Here is a 21,643-nt window from a genome sequence, read left to right on the forward strand (position 1 = left end):
ACTGATATACAGGTTTTTTTAATTTTAATTAATTATGAAAAAAATACTCACAATCTCCCCCTGCCCCCCAACGTTCAATAAAAAGTTTTGCAATCTAAAGAATCGAAAAAACCTGCTAGGTTGAATCTATAATTATTAGTTTCCTATGAGAATGTGTTTATTGACTGTAAATTTCTTTTATCAGATATGTGGAAAGCAAAATCCTTTGTTTTGATAACTTAAAAAGTAACTACAAGAAACTGATTAATTTCTATTTGAAATTGATTTCTAGTCACTTTGAAACTTTAACTCTTAAAATATATTTTGGGATTAGAGTACTTTAACAACCAGTACATTTCAGGACATATTAATCCTTACAAAAAGCCCATTTTGAATGGCACTGAAATTTGAAGGCAACAGCATATTCATTAGCTTACTCTTTTGCCATCCAAGACAGATAAAATTCATCTCATAATAAGTTTCAAAAAATTATTCAAATATATATATATATAATGATGTATTTATGTTTTTTGATAAGTAAAGGTGATAAATATCTCTGTAAGTTAAAGATCTATTTTTGGAAGTACATTCTGATCCAATTTATGAGGTGTTCTTCTAATAAGTTGTACACTCGCTTATTTGCGATAGAGATTTTCTAAATCAGACAATAACTATATGCTGCCACCCTCCACAGTTAGCACCTGAATAAAGAACAACAAAACAAGAACAGGAATAGATGATTGTTTTAACAATGGAAGGTTAACCGAGAAGTGCTTTGGGGACCTGTTAGGGAACCTGTGCTTTTTAGTATATTCCTAGATGTATGATCTGGAAAAGGTGTTAAACAATAAACAAACATATGATGACGCCAAAGTTATTCAGAATAGTTAAAAGTTGACAGCAAAGAGTTGCAGAAGTGTTTTATATTATTAAGTGACTGGACCATAAAATGACAGAAGAAATCTAATATTATCAGTGTAAAGCAAAAATTATGGAAAAAAAGTTCATATTTGTATATATATGTATCTATAGATAACAATGGGTTCTAAACTAACATTTTAAAAAAAGTATTGGGATCATTGTAGTTAATTTTATGAAAACAGCTGTTCTTAGCAGCAGTTGAAGTTGTGAGGTATTGGAAAACAGGAGAAACTATAAAAGAAAATCATAAAGCATTACTGCAATGTTTCATAATTGAATAATTCATATGTATCTTGAACGCTGAAGATCTTTCAGGTTTTGTAAACTAAAAGAAAAAAGTGCAAGTAAAAATGAAGTATAAAAAGACTTTTATATGAAGAGAGATTAAATCAACTGGGATCATTTACCTGGAAAAATAAATGATTGGAGGAAATATATGATTGCAAAAGAGAGAGAGAGAAGTGTTATTTACTATTTCCCACAATACAAAACCCCAATAAAATCAAAAGAAATATTTGAAAAAAAAATCTTGAACTGAACTGAAAGTTGGGTTTTTTTCACTCAATGCGTAAATGAGTTGTGAAACTTATTGGCAACATGCTGTGCCAATATAACTGCTTTTGCACTTATTAAGTGATATCAAACATGAGGATGCAGAAACAAATTTCAGTTCAGAAGGTACTAAGCACAGGATGTCAGAAGCTGTGAGGTTAAACTGAGTGAAGTAGTAATTTATACTTGCACCCACAATTGACCACTGTCTAACACAAGATGTTAAGACTAGAAGTCTTTTATCTTGCCCATTATCATTGCTTTTATGATGATTTCAGTCTGAGCCTTTCTTGAAATTAAGCATTTGATTGCTGCATTTTTAATATGGGCCTGTGCATGAATAAAATTAATGAACTGAAAACCATGAAATTTGGATAGCTCTATCTGAGGCATGTGTGAAAGACTTGTATCGTGATTTAGATATTGTTAATTGGATGACAATCCTAAATAGTCACAGTGTTGTAGAGAGTGATAAATAGAGCTGACAGTGAAAGGCAAGGTCCGCATAAATGATTAGCAAAATCTCTCCCTTTGACATAAAAGTACAATCTGAGTGTAAAAACTTGGTTTTCTTAATATATGCCATTTAAAAAGATGTATATGTTGCCATGGTAAATACTGTATTCTGGTTTACATTTTAAGATCATCACAGAGCTGAACACATGAGCTAGGAGATTTTGTGTTTGTAGAAGTGGTAGATTTTTTTTCCTCCCTAAAACTTGCAGAAAAGTGACAAACTTTTCAGAGTTTCCTGTGATTCCATTCAAAGTATTACTGCATGCTTGAAACATCTTTGCCTGTGTAAGTGAGAAAGATAAACTAGTATTGACTCTTGTTCTGTAAGGAAAGAGAGAAGTAAAAGACCTAAAGCATTGCTATGGCATTTATTCCATCAGTGCAGAACTGTTCCCTGTTGTGTATTTCTGGCATTGGACTAGTCTGCTTTAAAAGACAAAGAAATAAGGGGAATCCTATTCTATAGTTAAAATGAATATATCTTAAAAACTTTACTCTAGTTTATGGTACTATTTTCTTGATTTCTATCACATTTTTCCTGGAAATCTCCTTGACTGTTCATTAAGACCATACAAATTGCTGTTCTAGAGGAAAAAATAGCAACAGCTATTTTAAAAAATAAATTAAAATGCCAGTTTTACTATATTTTAAAACATAAAAAATTTCAGCAGAATCCTTGATAGTATGTCTTTACATACTTCTGAACTATTACTGTTTTAGGGTGAGTTTTAATGTGTTACCTTTCTTTACACTCCTTGTACGTAAGGGAGTCTGAAAACTCATTTTTATGGTAAGGTCACATAGTATTTATCTTATTGTTATTCAGTCTGGTTGAAGATGTACAGAGAAACCTTCATGACAATAGTATATATTCTTTTTTTTTTTTTTTAGAAGCCTTAGAGAAACAAAAAATACTGCTTGTGTTACTATATTTATATATGAAAAACTTATTGATGTATCTTCCGTAGACTGAAGAACACTAACTGGTTCTAGCCTATTGTACCTCGCTCTTTGTCATCTGCTGATCTGCCAAGAGAAAGTAGGTTTCATACATAATGAAGCCCATTTTGTGGGGGTCCCTTTTCCTATGAACAACTCAAGAAAGAATTAGATAGAAATAAATCTTTCATTATAGAATAATATAAGTCCCTGATTCCCAAAGACCCAATCTAGGAGGGACAAATCAATAAACCAGTATTTCCTCCAGCCCCACGTAAGAGAATGACAGTCGTGGTGCTTTTATAAGGTAAAACAGCAGTGGTATGTTCAGTGAACAGATCTTTCATAGGAATACTAATAAAGAAAAAAAGGAAAGAAAAGTTATGGAATGTTTTTAGGGAAGTAGGGAGGGCAGTTTAGAAAAAGAAAGGAAAAAGTACTTAAACGTATTCTTAGCTTCATCTATTGTTGAGACTTTTCAAAAACAATACTGTCTACACATTTAATAAAATTTCCTACTTGAGAAAGACAAGGAAGGGCATCTTTTAATTTTCTCCACGTGGAAAAGGTAGCAATAACTAAGCAGTTACTCATTTCTATGCATTAGTTGCTAGCCACAAAATCAGCATGCACTTTTTCTTACTCTGAACTAGCTGTTTATCTTGGGTTACTAGAAGGCCAAATATATATGTATATATATATATGCAATTTTTAGGGTCATGCAAAGAATCATGAGGTATTCTAGTGAAAAAAAGGGATAATACAGGCATTGGAAAAAATGGAGGATACTCAATGAGAAAAGAAATGGAAGTGAATATTCATTGCCAGTTATTGCAGTTGGGAGGCGTATCACACACATACAAAGAAAACCCTATGATTAAATGTGCTAAGCATAAAATGCCCTGCTGTGTTTATTTTTTTCTTCTGAGAAAGGAAGTCAATGGATTAACAGTATATGTAACTATATGTAGTTGAGAATAAAGAGTACTTATGTGGAAAAAATGTTATTATGATTAATATAAATATGAGTAAAGTTAAATAAGTGTGTTGGACATTAAAAAAAGAAAAGCTATTTCATGAGCACACAGAAAATTCAGTCTGTGCCCATCACCTCTGGTCTTTTTTACTGGACACCACTGAAAAGAGGCTGGCTCCATCCTCTTTACAACTTCCTTTTGGCTACCTATAAACACTGATAACAACCTCCCTGAGCCTTCTTTTCTGTAGGCTAAACAGCCCCTGTTCTTCCAGCCTTTGCTCATAGGAGAGATGTTCCAGTCCCTTAATCATCTTAGTGCCCCTTTATTGGACTGCAATATCTCCATATCTCTCAGTGTGTAGTGTCACCAGTGAATAAAGGGCAAGGATCACCTGCTGATGATACTTTGTCTAATGCAGCTTATTATACCATTCAGCTTCTTTCCAGCAAGGGTACATTGTTGACACATATTCAGCCTCGTGTCCATTAGGATCCATAGGTCCTTTCCTTCCAAACTGCTTTTGAAGTGGATGACTCCAGCATATGTTGGTGCATGATTTGTTCCATCCAAGGTGCAGGACTTTGAACCTCCCCTAGCTGAACTTTATGAGGTTAAGCATCAAACATTCTTTCTCTATATGTGAAAATGTAGATTTAAATAGCAGAAGAAACAAACAGTTTGAAATGCTGCCTAAAGAAAAGTGTCAAGACATGAAAAATTAACTCAGATTTATCACTATACTTCAGGAGTTAAGCAGGGCTGGTAGCATGAATACTCAATGTTAATAAAATGAATAGTAGTGAAAGTCAGTCGACCAAAGCATCAATCCTAATGGAGAGGCAGAGTTCTATGCTTAGAGAATGCTATAACTGAGAGTTATGGTCGAGAGTTGAGAGTTGAGAAGGCAAAGACAGATATAGAACATTGCAACTACATTAGTTTAAATTTCTTTCATTGCCATTACTAGTAAAAATGACACCAATAAATGGATGAGTGGTTAAACAGCAGGGCAACCTCAGTAACAATCATAACCAACTGAGGACCAGAGAGTATTTATAGTGTCACACCATAATTTAATTAACTTGAGGGCATGGAAAGCCTCAATGATTTGACCAAGCTAACTTCCTAAATACATCTTCGACATTACACTGACAAATAAGCCAAATATTCTGTGTGATTTTATTGGGCTTATGCAACTACAGTTTTTCAGCTGGGGAGTTGCAGTGGTGGCCTTTGTGAGAAGAGACCAGGGACCGGCTCCACATCACATTGAACCTCTTCCAGTCTGTTTGAAAAAGGACCCACCACTGGCAAAATCTGATCCAACCAATGACAATGGTGATGCCTCTGTGATATTATATTTAAGAAAGGGTAAAAAACACTGTGCAGGAGTGGTGAGAGAGGAGTGAGAAAATTATGAGCAGCAGCCCTGCAGACACAAGATAAGAGAAGCAGGAGGTTTAAGGAGGTGCCCAGGTACCAGAGCAGAGATTTCCCTGCAACCTGTGGAGAAGACTGTGGTGAGGCAGGCTGTCTCCCTGAAACTTGTGGAGGACCACAGTGGAGCAGATATACACACTGAAGCCTCTGGAGGACCCCATGCCACAGCAGGTACATGTGCCTTGAGAAAAGCTCCTGGAAGGAGCTGTGGCCCATGGGAGACCCAGGCTGGATCAGTCTGTTCCTAAAGGACTGTAGACTGTGGAAAGGTCTGATGCTGGGGCAGTTTGTGAAGAACTGCAGCAGATGGGAAGGACCCCTCTTAGAGAACCTAATGTCCATTCTAAACATATACACAATTTCTAAAGCAAAAAAAATCTTTTGTTAGGTACTGAGTTTAAAGTAAAAATACAAAAATATTTCTCTGATTTATCTACAGCTATTAAATTCAACTGAAGAACTAATTCTCAGCTCAGCTCATATTGTACCAGCAGTGTCAGATGCTAAGTATTTCCGAAATATAAGTATGTGGAGCAAAAAGAAAAAGGCTCAACTTCCTTAACTATGTTTTCTGGTTTTTTTTTTTAATTTTTTGTTTCATTATGAACTTAAACATTTATGGTGAAATTCAGATACCATGGGATTGAAAGCAAATTTTCCAGAGACTTCAACAGAAATTAATTATTCCACTTAATTTACATAATGATGAACAAATCTGCTTCAGGAATCACTAAAAATAATAAATAACTGTGCTCCTTCTGTGAAGTATTAAAAGAGCTTTTTTCAACTGTTCAATGATTTATGAGGGAGTGGATAGTATCTGGCCTTTCTTATTTGAAAAAAAAAAAACCAAACTGAAAAAACCAAACCAGTTCCACCAGTACTGTAATGTTGAGATTATTAAAATTTGCCTAAAAATAAAATATTCAAACTATGTATCCAGTTTATGAACCTGTATTCCATAATATGAGTTTAGAAAGTAACATGTTGCAGCTGTGGTGATAGAAACACAAACAAATGGCATTATAGCAAACAGTTTCAGAGTAAATTTTACTTAAAGAAAGTATGACTGATGTCTTGGAAATGCTGCATTACTACATTGTGTAGCAGTTTGCATAGAGCAGCAATAGAATGAACTACTTTTTACTGTGGCATATAGTTTTAGATCAGTTAAATGATTCAGTAACTTACCAATGTGTTATATAATAGTTATACAAACAACAATTCAGTGTTTTTATAATGTAACCTCAAATAAAAAGAAATGCTGTTAACTACACTACAATAGAAAATAAATGTGTTATATCAGAGACAGTCACAGAATAAATAGTCACTAAATGATATAATTTAAAGACAACTGTGTAATTGTAAGTCATGTGGAAGATAGTACTGAACTGAGATACATGTACATAATGGTTGCAATGTATGATCTTAGAGGTCTTTTCCAATCTGAATGATTGGAAAAGAAAATTACATATTAGATGATTAGATATTAATACCGGCATTCATGGTAGCCCATTAGACTGAGATACATTTTTTCTGGATCTAAATTCCCTGTTAGGCGACAGACTGCAACTCTTTTGCTTTATTTTTATTACCTCTCCAACGCATCTATAGCCTGTCACCTAGTGATGTGCATTGCACAGTGCTGTAAGAGTAATAATCAATGAGTTCAGGCACAGACATTTTCTGCAGTTTTCACCTTAGGTCCAGCCTCTCCAGTTTTCTACCAATTTTCAGAAAGTTCACACACATACACATACACATAGACATGCACTCAAATCAGTATGCTCTCAGATGCTGAATACAGTAATCCTTATTTAGACAGATATATGGAATAAATATGTTCAACAATGGCCTATACAAAATCCAGATTTTACTTATTAAAGTAATTATTTATGCACACGTGAAAATGAGATATACAAGTATTGGATATATGCAGAATTCTTCAGAGAATTCTTAAAATGGCATACAGTTTGCATAACATATTTGTGTCTATACAAATCCTGATTTTCACATCAAACAGAAGGAAGAAAAATTTTTTAAGAAGTCTTTATTGCCATGCCAAAACCTTCATCTCCAAGGCCTTGTACAAAGCTGAACTAGTCAATTTGTAATTAAATCTTATAGGATACAGCAGTGATACTCATTACAGAAAAGGCATTTTATAGTCAGCAATCTTATTTTCAACTAACAGGATGACACAAAAGTCACAGTTCACAGAAGCTTTATGTCTGTTATTTCATGCTGGAATAATGCTGCACAAACCAATTAGCCAGTGTAATAGTGTCAAGATGTATTTAAAGAAAAAAATGGATCTGGGAAAATGCCTCTGCCTTTCTCATATTTATAAGGACCTGTGTATTACCAAGACAATAGCTTTACATTTGAAGGGCCAGCCTTTTGGGGTACTAAGAAATAAATCTCATAAGGCACTTAGACTACATATAATTAGTATAGGATGGTATAACTCCCATTTCACAATTTTTTTTTACAGTTGGAAACCAAAACTGAATTAATAAACCAAAACTGAATAAAAATTATTAAAATTAAAGCCCTTCAGTTAATGCATCCATTAAGGTGCATGGAATGAGAGAATACAATGGTTTTAGCAGACAGCCGAATTAAGGCAGCAATGCACTGGTGTTAGTCTGAAGGTTTTTCACATCCATAAATGCTTATAAGCATGGCCTATTTTTAGGGTTTTTTTGTCTTTTTGCTTGAAAGAAAACTCATTCAGGAATATTACAGAAAAAGGAGGGGAAATGGGAGAGAAGGAAGATTAAAGGACTAATGAAAGATTTAAAGGGAGATGAATTTACTACCTTAAATTAAGCACAAAGTTCTGATTCCCCGAAAACTTCTTTCAGCAGATTCTTGTAGATTTCCAGGTAACTGAGATCTGTATAAAGTTTTACAGAGGAGTGTTGAATGTTTGTACAGCACATCTATTATTCAGATCTGTGAATAAGGATGCCACTGGATTCTCAGAAACCGACCGATTCATGCAAGTTCTACTAAAATGAAATTATAAAATTCAGTCCCATTTTTAAATGGCAAGTGAATTTCAAAAATAATAAAACTAAATAAACAAAATGTGTCAGAAACCGTCACATGGCAAATCTTCGTCCTGTGACTACATGACTTTTCTAGGAAGATGTAAAGAACTTCATAGTGCTGCATCTCCGTAAGCAACATCAGCAACTGGAAGTATGAATGGAAAAAAATATTTCATCCCAGATCCTGATTACTAGCTTCTCTCTTTTTGGTCAGTGTGGAGGACAATTTCAGTCTAAATCTGTAGATAAACCTCATTTGGATATTCACTTTGCCTCTCACTTCTTTTATCATGACAAGGAATTTACTTTAGACTTTTATCGAAATATCAACATATTTACATGGCAATTTCTAATTATATTCTGCTATGATGGAGCAGTGACACTTTTTCCTCTTTTAAATATTCAGTACTGTTTTAATTGGTTGAGCATTTCAGTTTCACATTTAAGCAAAGCAGTAATTTTTTATATATTCAAAAGGGACAGCCAGGTATATTTGTGAACACTAAAGGATGTTAGTGTTCACAGGATAACATAGGCCAAAAAACCAAGACAACTGTAGAAATGAAAAAAGTTAAAGCTGTTTTCAAACATGGAATTATGGAGGAGCAATTCTACTTCATTCAGTAGGAGGTATATACCTTCATCTCTTTATTTTCTTTAGAAAGAAATGAAACAACCAGGCTTAAAGAAATAAAATAAATGGAAATATTGCTGTAGAATTGCCAGATAGCCCATCTTTCTGATAGTTTATGGACCAAAAGAAGAAAATGGAAATTAGTCAGTGAAATACGAATTTCTACAACTGGCACTCTAACTGTAATTTTCTAGATTACTGCTGAGGTTCTAAAGAGCTAAGAAAATCAGGTACATTTTTTTTCATTAAGTAGCAATGTAGTTAGAACAGACAAACTTCCTTTCCCTTGTGCCCAGTTTTCTTTTACTTTTCACGCATTACATAGAAAAGAACACATATGGGATAAGAAAATTAAAAAAATCCAAAACAATCAAATGAATGACACAAGCACTGAAATAATATCTATGGTATTTAGGTGACATTTTCCATTGTATGTACATTATATGTACATTAAAAATGTACATAAAATTGTTAGCCAAATATTTTCATCTTAAAAGGAAAAACATTGTACTGTGTACGGATTTTTTGGTATGTAGCAAGTTTAACATCCTTAGCATTACATGCTCAGAAGTCAACTAACACAGAATGTGTTACGTTTCTAAAGCAGAAAAAATGTTGGCTTTTCATGAGATGCTGTTTCCTGTTCAGTATTTGAAACTCATGCTTGATTTGCAAGTGTTTAACTAATTTCTCTTTTGTGTTCTTAAAAAAGAATTATGAATTTACAATTTTAAAAGAATTATGTCTCTTAAATGCTTTTAAATGCTGTATTTGTCACCACTGCTTATTAGATAGACACAAAACATTCAAGGTCATAATTTGACTTACAGATTTTTCATTTAAAATACTGTGAATTCTAAATGATTGATCTAATGAGCTGTCTTTCATAAAGCCTTAGTAAGTACTAATATAATAAAAATTTCATTTTACAGTGGAAGTGGTGGGGAAGGAGATACAGGAATAATTTTTAATCCATGCAGTATAAAGTCTGTCATTTGGTCTACAATAAGCTGTCCTTCATCCTGGTATAGAACATTCACTTCTCAACTGAAAATAATGAACTGATTTCTGGACATATTTGACTGCAATAAAGACTGAGAGTAAAAAAATTGTAATATACCAGAAATATTGTTCTTATGTTATAGTTTACATGTCCTTTATTGCATTCATTTCATACCACAAGTTGGGAAGAGGCAGCAAAATATAACAAAGCATCTTTCTAAAACTCTGTCCTAGTTATAGGGAAAGGAGACAGGGTTTAGCACTAGATGGGTGTGACCAATTATGTATTCTATCCCATTTCAACATTTTTGATGGACTATCTCTTTAAGCACAGGAGTCAGAACTGTTTCTGTTGGCAGTTTCTACTTCGGTTGTTACTGTAGCCACCACTCCTGCCAACCCAGAGGGGAAAGATCCTACCAAGAGAGAAGGGCCCACCCTGCCACAAGCTGCTTCAGGTGTTTTTCTTTCTCTAAGCAGTTTTTGCCACGGCCGCAGACTGGCACCATTACTTTTTGCACTGCCTGTTGCCTTTGGCTCACACCACAGACCGAGCGAGAGCCTGCAGTCTGCTGCTGCTGGCTGGTCTCTCACCACATACGGAAAGTAAGTTGCAACAAAAATATAGGTAGGGTCAATGTGACCTTTATCCATTGAAAATGTGCTGATTGACTTTTAGAAAAAATGCATTATTTTAAAATTAAAGGTTATTCACTTTCAGGATCAGGAGTTCTAGAAGATTTTAGGGCAGTCTTAGGCTTGAATACACCTACACAAAAATATGCCCTAGATTTATCTCTGTTGTTAAACAGCACATTCCCCTGACTCCAAAAAGAGGATCTAGTGACAAAGAAAGAAATTTAATCTATCTTTAATATATAATAATTTCAACAAAAAACATTGCTAGCAGATACTGAAAGACTCGTTAGGAATCTTGACACAATATTTAGTTGCTTTTCAGTGGCTATATCAGTTGGAGACATAAACTATCCATTGAATGACTGTTATCTCTCTACATGATATTAAAAAAAAATTCAGCTTTTCCCAAATAATATTAAAAAACCATAATCTAGCGTAAAATCTCTTAATTAGTTGGAGGTTTCAGCTGCAAAATTCTTGATAGAAATAGATGTATGACTACTGTTTCATCAGGTAGCATGGTCTTGACGACCCCTGAATGTGACTGGCTCCTAGTGGAAAGCAATTTAATGCTCTACTGCACATAGAATAGTATATATGAATGAAAAAAGAATCCCCAAAATAAACAAAAAAAATCTCCCACCAAAACAATTACTGACAGGTACACCTGAATAGGACTGCTTATTAGTCACTTGTCTGTAGCCAGGCAAGATTGTTTCACCTCAGTTTAAAAGATAAAGACTCACGGCAGGCTGTCTCTGCAAGTTCTCATTAGGCAAACAGCCTCCACTGTCCATTAGAGGAAAAGTCTCCCTATTATTTAAGGAAATGTGACAGCAATGGAGGTGAAGTGATGGCAGGAAATTCATCCGTGCATTACTAAGCTTTTTGCTTTCTACAACTTTCACCGGCCTCTTTCCACTGTTTTATCTGACAGCTCAAATGCTGCAGGGTTGTAGTCACGGCAAAGGTCAAGAACAACAGCAGGGCTATAAAATGAGATTCTTTCAGGGGGGAGGCTTCCAAGCACAAACAAGTTTATTGAGCACAAGACAATGAGATGAGACCTCACATCTCAACAAATTTATCTAAGTAGCTACCATTATTTTGGAAAAAACATTAAGAACCTTAAAAAAGATTTAGAACTTTTACATACTCTTGCTGTGTATACAAATGTGTTTTACTAAAGACTAATTTAATTGAGCATGATGCTCAACTAAAAAATAAACAGAAAATGCCTTCTTCCTTTAATAAAGACAAGGTTTGCAATGCTACAAATGTCAAGTTTAAAGCTAAGCTAAGAGTTTTGCTATGTCTTTAATGTTTCATAATCAGTGGTAACAATAAGGTGAATTTGAATTACCTTTCACAATGTCCAATAGTACTCTTATCTAGTCAAGGAACAGGTTCAGTGTCTGAATAAAAAAGCCACAACTGAAATTTCTGCTAAAACAAAGAAGACGAAGATGGTATCTTAGCTTCCTATTCTGTCAAAACGTTGATTTTTACACATACACATATTCAGTGTGTGCAAGGAAAAAAAGAATTTAAAAAAGCATGATATAGTCTCTGCATGCAAATTCATTCAGATATGATTTTGACAATAGACCAAAAACTGACTATTGTCAGCATCTGACTACTATTATAATGCAGACATTACATAAAAACATACTCAAAAGCAAGTCACCCATTAAACGTTATTAGGCTAAAACACCAGTGGTTTCAGATATATGCACAATTGATCAACATTTTGCATTCTCCAGATCGTATATTAAAACATTTAATTCAAGCAAGAATAGTTGTAGCGGATTGACCATGGTGGGATAAATAATTTTTATTCTTAAAGTGGTTATATGTGATTAATTTTTCCAACTAGTCCCCACTCATGCAGATAACTGTACAATATGTTTCTGGATGAGATAAATATCATGTTTAGAGACCTAGGATTCTTCTGATTTTCATTTTTAGGTTTCATACTTATATTCAAGACTAGATGAGATGTTTAAATTGAGAAGCTTGGAGGAAAAATTACGTATGTTCTGTTTTGAACATTCGTCTGTGTTGTTTTGTATTGTTATTCAGAACATCTAAGGAAGTACATGCTATTATTCTATCTTTATTCTACATTCAGACCATAGTAATAATAATAATAATAATAATAATAATAATAATAATAAACATTTTTAAAGAAAGTCTCAATAAGTGATATCTAGAGTGGTATAGTGAAGAAAAAAGTGCTGTATCATTATCTAAGGTTGCTGTAAGAACAATATATAGAGTAACCAAATCTAACTAGAGATAAATATAAAAGATATAACATATTAAATAGAAAGTATTTCTATCTCTAGAATAATTTGTATTATTCAAAATCCAGGAAGGAGAGAAGTTCCACTTTGTGTCAAAGAAGATTTCACACACAGAATTTCGTAAAATGCTTAACAGTATATTGGTAATTTTTCATATTGATAATTCTAAAAATACTAAAAAATCCCAGAAGATACAAAATCATACAAAATATTACCTGTTCATGTTGTCCATATGAATCCAGATATAAAACTAGTTAAAATATTTTAAATGTGTTTATAAATATTTCAGTGATAACATTTTTTCTTTTCCATGCAGAAATTAATGTCTTTGAATAAGTAATGCCAGGCTATGGCTAAGACTCCATGAAAAACATTTTCCTAGGTTGCAAAACATAGAAAAGAGATATGAAATTGAGATCATTGGCTGAAAAATCAACTTCTTGGTTATCTGGTTTGAGAACCAAGGCACAATTGATTTCTAGTAAGACCCTCAGCTTTACTGTGGACCTTGATAGGAAAAAATAAATAAATGCTTAAAAACATGAACCGAAACTTTTCCAATTAAATTCGGTGTGCTTATTACACATACAGTTTAGAGTGAAGAAAACACATATCAGAATGAATCCTCAGCAACAGTGTAATTGCTGTGTGTTTTGCAGCAAAATTCTCTCCATTCTAGAGTCTACAAAAGGAGGGTTCCCATCTTGTCTCATTCTTAAACATATCCCAAATAAAAGTAAAAAATGTAGTTACTGCAAAGGCAATAATAAAAGAATAATACAACCTGCTAGACTTTTAAAAATAGAAGTACATTTTGATAATAGGGATGTAAGTCATCCTTCCCCTTTAGCACTGCCTGTTGTGAGACAGTTTTGTTTGTGACCAGAAGTCAGACCCACGTGTCCCATTTTGCTTCAGCTACTCAACACAGCAGAAGTATTCATCCTGCTTCAGTGCACACTGCAGCCTATCATTGAACAATTAGGCATAAAAGATATCTGTAGAAGACTGGAGGTGCAAAACATAAGCACAATTTAGATTTTCTCTGTATATCACCAGTTCAGTAAAAATGCTTAGATTGTGTGTTATAGGCACTTACATAATTATGTTACAATATTTACATAAATTATATCCAAAGTAGTCATATGATCCAATACTTATCCGATGGGTCGACCTTGCCAGGTGATGACCCAGCTGCTCTTTCACTTCCCTTGCTCAACAGGAAATGCTCATAAGTCGACAAAACAATAGGGAGCCCGCTCATCCATTACCATCATGGGCAAAACAGACTCAATTTGGAGAAAATTAGTTTGATGTATTGTCAATTAAAAAAAGACTATGATGGTGAGAAACAAAGCAAAGGCTAAAATACCTTCATCCTCAAATTCCCTCAACTTCAACTTCAACTGTTCAACTTCAGTCTGTCATTCCCAGCTCTTCTACCCACCCCATGTCCCCAAGCAGTGCAAGAGGAAGATGAGTGGGGGATCAGTCCACAACAGCTCCCCTCTGCCTCTCCATTCTCCTCACACTTTTCCTCTGCTCTGGCACGGGGTCCTCCATAGGCTGCAGCATGGATATCTGCACCATCATCTCCCTCTTTCACAGGCTGCTGGAGAATCCCTGCTCTGGAGCCTGGAGCACCTCCTGCCCCTGCTTCTTCACCAACCTTGGTGTTCACAGGGCTGTTTCTCATGTCTTTTTCCCCCATTCCACTCTCAATGTGGCATTTTGCCCTTTCTAAAGTCTGTTTTCCCAGAGGCACCTCCACCTCGGCTGCAGGCACAGCTGTGCCCCGTGGTGGGTGCACTGGAGCCGAATGGATCCAACTGGGACAGGTCCGCGGCAGCCACAGCCTCTTCTCACAAAGGAACCTGCTGCCAGCATCAGTCCTGTTCAGCCATATAAACACATCCTTATCTTTTTTATTTAGCTTGTGTCATCAAAGATACGTCTTATACACAGGAAAACTAGAGTGAAGTGGAAATTGAGATCAGATTTTAAAAATTTGCATCACTGTGCTGCATAAGGTAAATGCACGTAGTTTTCCCTTTTCATCTAAAGAACTTTATTATGTCAAAAAATTTGGACTCTTTCCTTCTCTCCTTGCTGCATAATTAATTCTGTCTGCTTTTATAATTTCTTTCACACTTCATATACCAAACTTCCTGTTGTTCCTTTACAGCTGATTTTCTGATTTAACATATTTGAGGAACTGAAGCAGCAGTATATATGATAAAACTGAGTAAAAGCATTAATTGAGCTCAGACATTAGTAACATGGATAGTGTCTCATCTGAGGCTGTCAGAAATATCATGCGTCCAGGTATTTCCAAACTAGAAAAATATTTTCAATCAAAAATACTGGTCAGTGTAAAGACAATTCTAGTTTCAAAAGCATCTTTTCACCTTTAAAGTCAAATTTTCACAGAATTTGCATAGAATTCTTCCTTTATATTGCCCACAACTCCATATTCAATCCAGTTTTCCATACTGCCAACCTGCTTCATATCAGCTTCAGTTAATTGTTCATGTCTACCTCCAGGCTGAATGCAAGCCTGAATGCACCCCACATCTTGAAGATAACCCTTTCTGGTATCTTATTTTACTGATGCAATTAGTTATCCTTCTCAATATATCCACTGACATAAAAAGCAAAATTATAAATATAACAAATAAAATGCCTGCAAACTTTGTCAGCCCCAGTGACGGGAAAAATATACCTAAAACTCTAATACTGAGAATTTACATCTTAATTTCTTATGAGCACTACTATGCAGTAGAGAAGCATTTACAACTTGTACAGATGTGTCATTGTAAGGACAGAAAGTGCTTTTTTTATTAAATAAGAAAAAAAACATAGTAGTATTTACAATATTATGCTTTTGTGATTAATATTGAAAGCATGACTAACTGTAATACACACTGTAGCAAAAGATTAATTCAAACTTAAAATTCAGTCAGAAAATAGTATTTAGGTAAAAATTATAACTCAAAGAGTAAATCATCATTAAAGTGACAACAAATGATAAGATATAGTGAGGTAATTCTTCAGCGATTTTAACATGACTGATACAAGGAAATAAAAAATATACCTCAATTATATAAAGAACTAATATTTGTGGTGAAACTGACCCTATTTGAAGAAGCTTTAGTACAATTTGTAGAATAAATTAAAGATGGCAGAGTCATGAAATACCTAAGTTCTAGCAATTTCTTAGAGGTACCACAACTTTTTATGATTGTTAAATATTTAACTATATTTGTGGCAATAGCATCAATCATAAAAATTCAGTCTGGTATTTTTGCAAATATATAATAGCTGTTATCATAGTTATTTGCCATTTTCTGCTAACTATTAAAAATTAATTTCAGATAAGGGTTGTATGAAATGCATAATTATACATAAACCAAGATGAAATCTAACTTCAATGAATTTAAGGTATTGCAGGAAGTCAGTAAAAACCTCTGCTTAACGGTACTCCATTCTATACCTAGGAAGAAGACTTTTAGCTTTCTTTTATAAATAAAAGCATAACTTTATAACTGAAATAAATAAATTAGATAAAATAAATAAATAAATACTTAAAAATAAATAAAACACCCCCCTAAAAATATATATTTAGAGTTTAAAGGAACTCAACTCAATTCTGTGTAGTCGGAAAAGTATTGTAGTGAGAAGTACTTCATCTGTGGAAAAAAAGCCAATGAGCTGGATTTATTTTTTTTCAATGGATCTATATCAGGAAGTACCAAGAACATAATGTTGAGTAACTTTGATAGTTTATTGAAAAACTGCATGAGCTAATAATCCATGGCTGCATGACAATGTCAGTGTCAGTGATAAGTGAACACAGCTTGCTATGATACATGCTGTATCCATCTGCAAGTGAGAGTTGCCTCATGGAACTTTTTTAATATCAACTAAACAGCTGTTCATATTTCAATTTCAGAGCTCTGACCTATGGATAAGCATACTAGAAGGCTGTGACAACAGATGAAATTTAAGCTTTATGATGATGTTATTCCGATATTATGACAACATGTCTCAGAGAACAAAAACAACACCCCAAATTTGTGCACATGTATATGTTAAGAAACATTACTGTGTCCTCTATCTTTAATACCATTGCAAGTATCTTGTAAAATCTTGAAAGCACTAAAAAGGAGTCAGAAGAAGGTGTTGAAGGTGTGAAGAAGGATAACTAGATTTCTCATTTACATGAAGTAAATTCTAATATAAATTTAAAACATCTCAATGTCAAGGTTCAAAAATAGATGAGACAATTTCAAGACATAAAAACAAAAAGCAGCAAATTAGTTAAACTACATAACTTTTAATGTCTCAGGCAACTTATTCTTCTGTTATTTTATAAGAAAGATACTTCATCTTCAGGTAAAACTATACAGTCAGCCAGAGTGATACTTGTCACATCAACTTTTTATTCTTCCACATCTGAATATATGATTGGAAAGAATGACTGAAGAATAGCTTTTCTCACACAGGAAAGTAGATGAAATATAGACATTCCTCTCCTGATTTCATTGTTAGAATTTGAAAGACATAGAGCAGAACAATGGCTGTTCATTTTTGCTAAAATCATGGCTCAAAGATAGATTGGCCTAATCATTTTAATCCAATGACAAGAAACTTGATAGTCTTAAAAGGATGAGAGAAATTACTTCTGGCTGAAGATAGCAAAGTGGGTGGATCAGCCTAACAATAGTTATCACAGTTCTTTCCTTAAACTATCTGTAAAAAAATATCATTTTTTATGGAAGGCTGTAACAATCCAATAACTACGAAAAATACTTTTTCTTGACTATATTAAATAATAGAGATTTATTAAGAATATCAGAGAACTCCCTAATGTTCCAATAATATCAGTGACCGCCTAGGAAGTTTTAATTCTTATGTACCCACTAGAACATTCACAAATATACAGTGATCTTCTTATTTAATATTATGCACAATAGGGATTAGATAGTCTCTTCCTAAAAGTTTGAAACACAATCCTGATACTGTGTCTATTTTCACAAGTAGTGGATGATTACAAATGGTCAAAGCAATGAAGACCCTACAGCTAAATTATGTTCACTTGGATGGGAAGATTTTTATGGTGCTATAGTTAGTTTGACCATCTGGACTAAATACAATCCATGCCAAAATCCCACAAGGGCCGAGAGCTCTCTCCAGGCTGGTGACAGTGGAGGCAACCCATGGTGGGAAACAGGACAGGTTCTGGCAGACACACTTTCCCAATCAGGAACTGGGCAGCCAGAGGGCACTGTGGCAGTCTCAGCACCTGCACTGGGCAGCTCCTTAGAGAGGGTAAGGATCTGACCTAGTGAGGGGAACCAGTGCCTGATACAACCCTGGAGTGACTGTACAGATCTGTGGAGATGGACTCAGGACGTCAGCCCACAGATGGAGTGGTATGAAACACCTTTTCTCACAACCACAGATAAAACTACACTTGAACCTTTGGTGAGCCCAGTAGAGAGAAGCCGGAAAAGAAAGAATTAAAAAAAATGAAAAATACAAAAAAAATAAAATTATAGTATCTCAATAACAAGATACAGTAAGCAAGGAAAAGACAAGAAGAACAGGAAATTATATCAAGACAAGAAAAAAACCCTCTGTGGAAGACAAAGAATTTAGCTGTAAAACCTGAGGGCTGGTGACTGACAAATTAGTTTTGTCTTCATATAGAGCATTTCAAATATGATGAGAGTTCTCAGTGTTTTGAAAACTTTCTTTTTGTATGAGTGCTTGGTAGGCACTGAAGTAAATGGTACAACCTCTGTATTTTCAATTCTTCTATCTGCCCTACAAGAAAGAACAGGGTGCTCTGCTGGAATGGATTTTCCAGTTTATTTTAGTCTGAAAGTAATCTTGCTTATTATATACTTTGTAGTCGAAACCAAACACAATAAATAAGAAGGTTCGAGAGGTTTATTTCAGAAGTACGTTACTGCTCCAAACTAAAATGTTAATGAAGATTCATCTTCTGTCAAATTTTAACTTTGGGAAAACTAGAATTAGTACTAGACAACACTCCCATCAACATCACTTTTCTCTGCTTTTCTGTTGTAGGGCAGTCCCTAGAGAAGCTATGAACTGTCATCATCTCGTAAAAGCATGGAATTTACGAACTGTATTCAAATACTGGCAACACATACTGGCTCAAAGTCATGAAATTTGGAGAGCACAAGCAAAGCATATTCAAAAGGAACAGACCCTAATATCAGATGCTGTAAAAGTGCAGAATGAGACAAATACAAAGGGACGTAAAATATCTCAGACACATTAAAGAAGAAACAATTGATCAACCAGATAGGAAAACTGCAAAATCAACACAATAAATGCAGTAACTTTAAAATAAGCTAACTCATCCACATAATGAGATATGCTTTCTACTCTTCCTACTTTCCACCTTTGCTATTATTTAGTTTAATGTCAGCAGTATATTATTTATGAATATGCCATTATGAGGCAGCATACATAATTCTATTGTTAGATACTAAAACAATGAAGAAAAATTACTGTTTTCCACTTCCCTACTTTTTCTCTCAACTCCCTGGTAACAGAACAAAACTTCAATCAGGATAGTAATTTAAAAAAATATCAGTTAGTAAAACCAAAACCATGAATCTATAAACCTAGTAGTCATAAAACTACAGACAATTATTTTTAGTGATCCGGTATGACAAAAAAACCCACTCTCTATACTCTATATCAATTTAGAAAAATGTGTAGCTAGCTGAACGTGAGACATATTTGTTTTCCTGAAAATATTAGGCAGTTATCTAAGAAAGTAGAGACACAGTACTCCTTCCTAGTAAATTAAATTTTCTGACCTCAGCAAAACAAGACCACACACAGATATATACATTCTTATTAAAAATTAGACAAAAACTCATAAATAACAGTGTGGACTTTTTGAATATGTAATTCCCAAAGATCTTTTAGAGAAATTATATCTTGAAAAACCATATACTATTTAAATTCTTGTGGTTACTTTACTTCAGTTTCTGACTGCAAATGGTCTGTTCTGTTCCTCTGTCCAACAGTTCAGTGTATTTTATATTTTGTTTGAGAGATGGCCGCATTTTAGAACTGGATTAAATAATAACCAATATTCTACTTTACGTAAATTTGAAAAATACTTTGCAATGAAAAGTATTTCACATTTTAACATGTGAAATGATACACAGGTCATTGTCTAAAATGAGTTTGTCTTTTGGAAGACAAAAGATATTAAAAGAATTGGGGATGGTGTTATGTATTTCCTTACCAGAAACAGAAAGCAGGACATACTTTTTGTCACTGTCTGGTTATCATTATTCCTGGTTATTTCCAATGACCCTCTAATTTATTAGTTGTGAAGAATAACAAAAACTTAAACATAATTTAAAAAGGTAACGTAGATTGAAGTCTGATCCACAAGGGTCTGTTTTACTTCACTACCAATATAGGTAAAAATCTATTTTTACATGGAACACAATCCTTACAACAAGTCTTGATATCCGGAAGGGAACAATAGTGGCAGTCTGTGATTCCTGTTGCATCTCTGAGGATCTTTAGAAGTCTTATCATTGTAATTTCAGTTAATTACTTCTTGACTAACTCTGTCAAATTAAGTAATAGCAAAATTCCTGGTTTATATGTTAGGAAAAGAGTTATCCATATCATGGTAAAATCTGATACAATATCTGATTATTTTTTTTTTTGAATCTAAAAAAAATATTTCCTTTATTGCTTAGCTGTAAAATTCAGGTAATTTTTATAATACAGGGATTATATGTAGCCATATGTATTACCTGTTCATTTACAGTACTTTTTTTTCTGTTCAATTTTCCAGTGGCCAAAGTAGTATGTAATTTTAGAAATACTACTGAGCAAATTATTTCAACTAGTTGTATAGAGAGGGAGAAGTGAAAAATGTCAATTAAAATACTTGTATAGATACCAAGAAATTTTGCAACTCATAAAAATGTTCAACTTAATATATATCTATATTTAGAGACACTACAAACACTCTGATGCTAAGTATTTTATTTTGTCCATTACTAAACTAGACATCTGTCCTTTTCTGATATTTGGAATTGGTTTCCATTTTTAATTTAGTTTTAATATTTAGAATGTGTTAGTTATATTTAGATCACAAATAAATAAACCACAATATACACATACTATTTTTCTGTTCTTCCCCAGAACTGTCAGCAAATTGATAGATATAAGCAGAACTAGCCTCAAAAATTCAAGAAGAACATCTGCAGAGCACGTGCTCTGAAATTATTTTAAGAGATATTCACTTTTTTGAGATTGAGTTTTGCTTTCCAAGTAAGGGAATGCCTGCTTTGCAGCCTGGGGTTAACCACCTCTGTAGAGAAACTCTTGTGCTTAATGTTTCTCATTAATTAACTCCAGGCATACCCTAATGGGAATATTAGGTACATAGACTCCCATTAGTCAACAGAGCAAGGTAGAGTATTTTGTCTTCAAATTGTTTTGCAAAGGAGTGTACTTCTCTTCACAGAGAAAGGTTACTGCCTGCCTACAAAGGACATCTGCTTGATAACAGAGTATACAGCTCCCTAATGTCCAACTTTTGAAGCCTCAAATAGAATATAGCTTCCTTTATAATTATGAAAATTGAGAAAAGGTATATTTTCA

General features: G+C 33.9%; 2 protein-coding genes across 2 annotated transcripts in view; one reads left to right on the plus strand and one right to left on the minus strand.

Annotated features, from left to right (window-relative positions):
- Window positions 1-21,643, minus strand: part of MGAT4C (MGAT4 family member C) — a 344,696-nt gene that overhangs the window by 180,242 nt on the left and 142,811 nt on the right. The window lies entirely within an intron of this gene.
- On the plus strand, window positions 5,078-19,362 carry LOC108492202. The gene is made up of 3 exons (XM_017804254.1): window positions 5,078-5,258; window positions 10,349-10,625; window positions 19,061-19,362. Exons 1-3 carry the CDS (start codon window positions 5,078-5,080, stop codon window positions 19,275-19,277), a joined length of 675 nt encoding a protein of 224 aa, XP_017659743.1. The 3' UTR covers window positions 19,278-19,362.

Source organism: Lepidothrix coronata, unplaced genomic scaffold (assembly GCF_001604755.1).
Source record: "Lepidothrix coronata isolate B3197 unplaced genomic scaffold, Lepidothrix_coronata-1.0 Scaffold9, whole genome shotgun sequence".
Taxonomy (NCBI): Eukaryota; Metazoa; Chordata; class Aves; order Passeriformes; family Pipridae; genus Lepidothrix; species Lepidothrix coronata.

What these genes read in the sequence shown, in the direction of transcription:
- LOC108492202 (XM_017804254.1), top strand. Translation starts at nt 5,078, where the DNA reads ATGCAACTACAGTTTTTCAGCTGGGGAGTTGCAGTGGTGGCCTTTGTG. An exon ending in GATATTATATTTAAGAAAGG is followed by an intron (nt 5,259 to 10,348) that starts GTAAAAAACACT and finishes TATCTCTTTAAG; the next exon opens with CACAGGAGTCAGAACTGTTT. An exon ending in TCTCTCACCACATACGGAAA is followed by an intron (nt 10,626 to 19,060) that starts GTAAGTTGCAAC and finishes TTTCTGTTGTAG; the next exon opens with GGCAGTCCCTAGAGAAGCTA.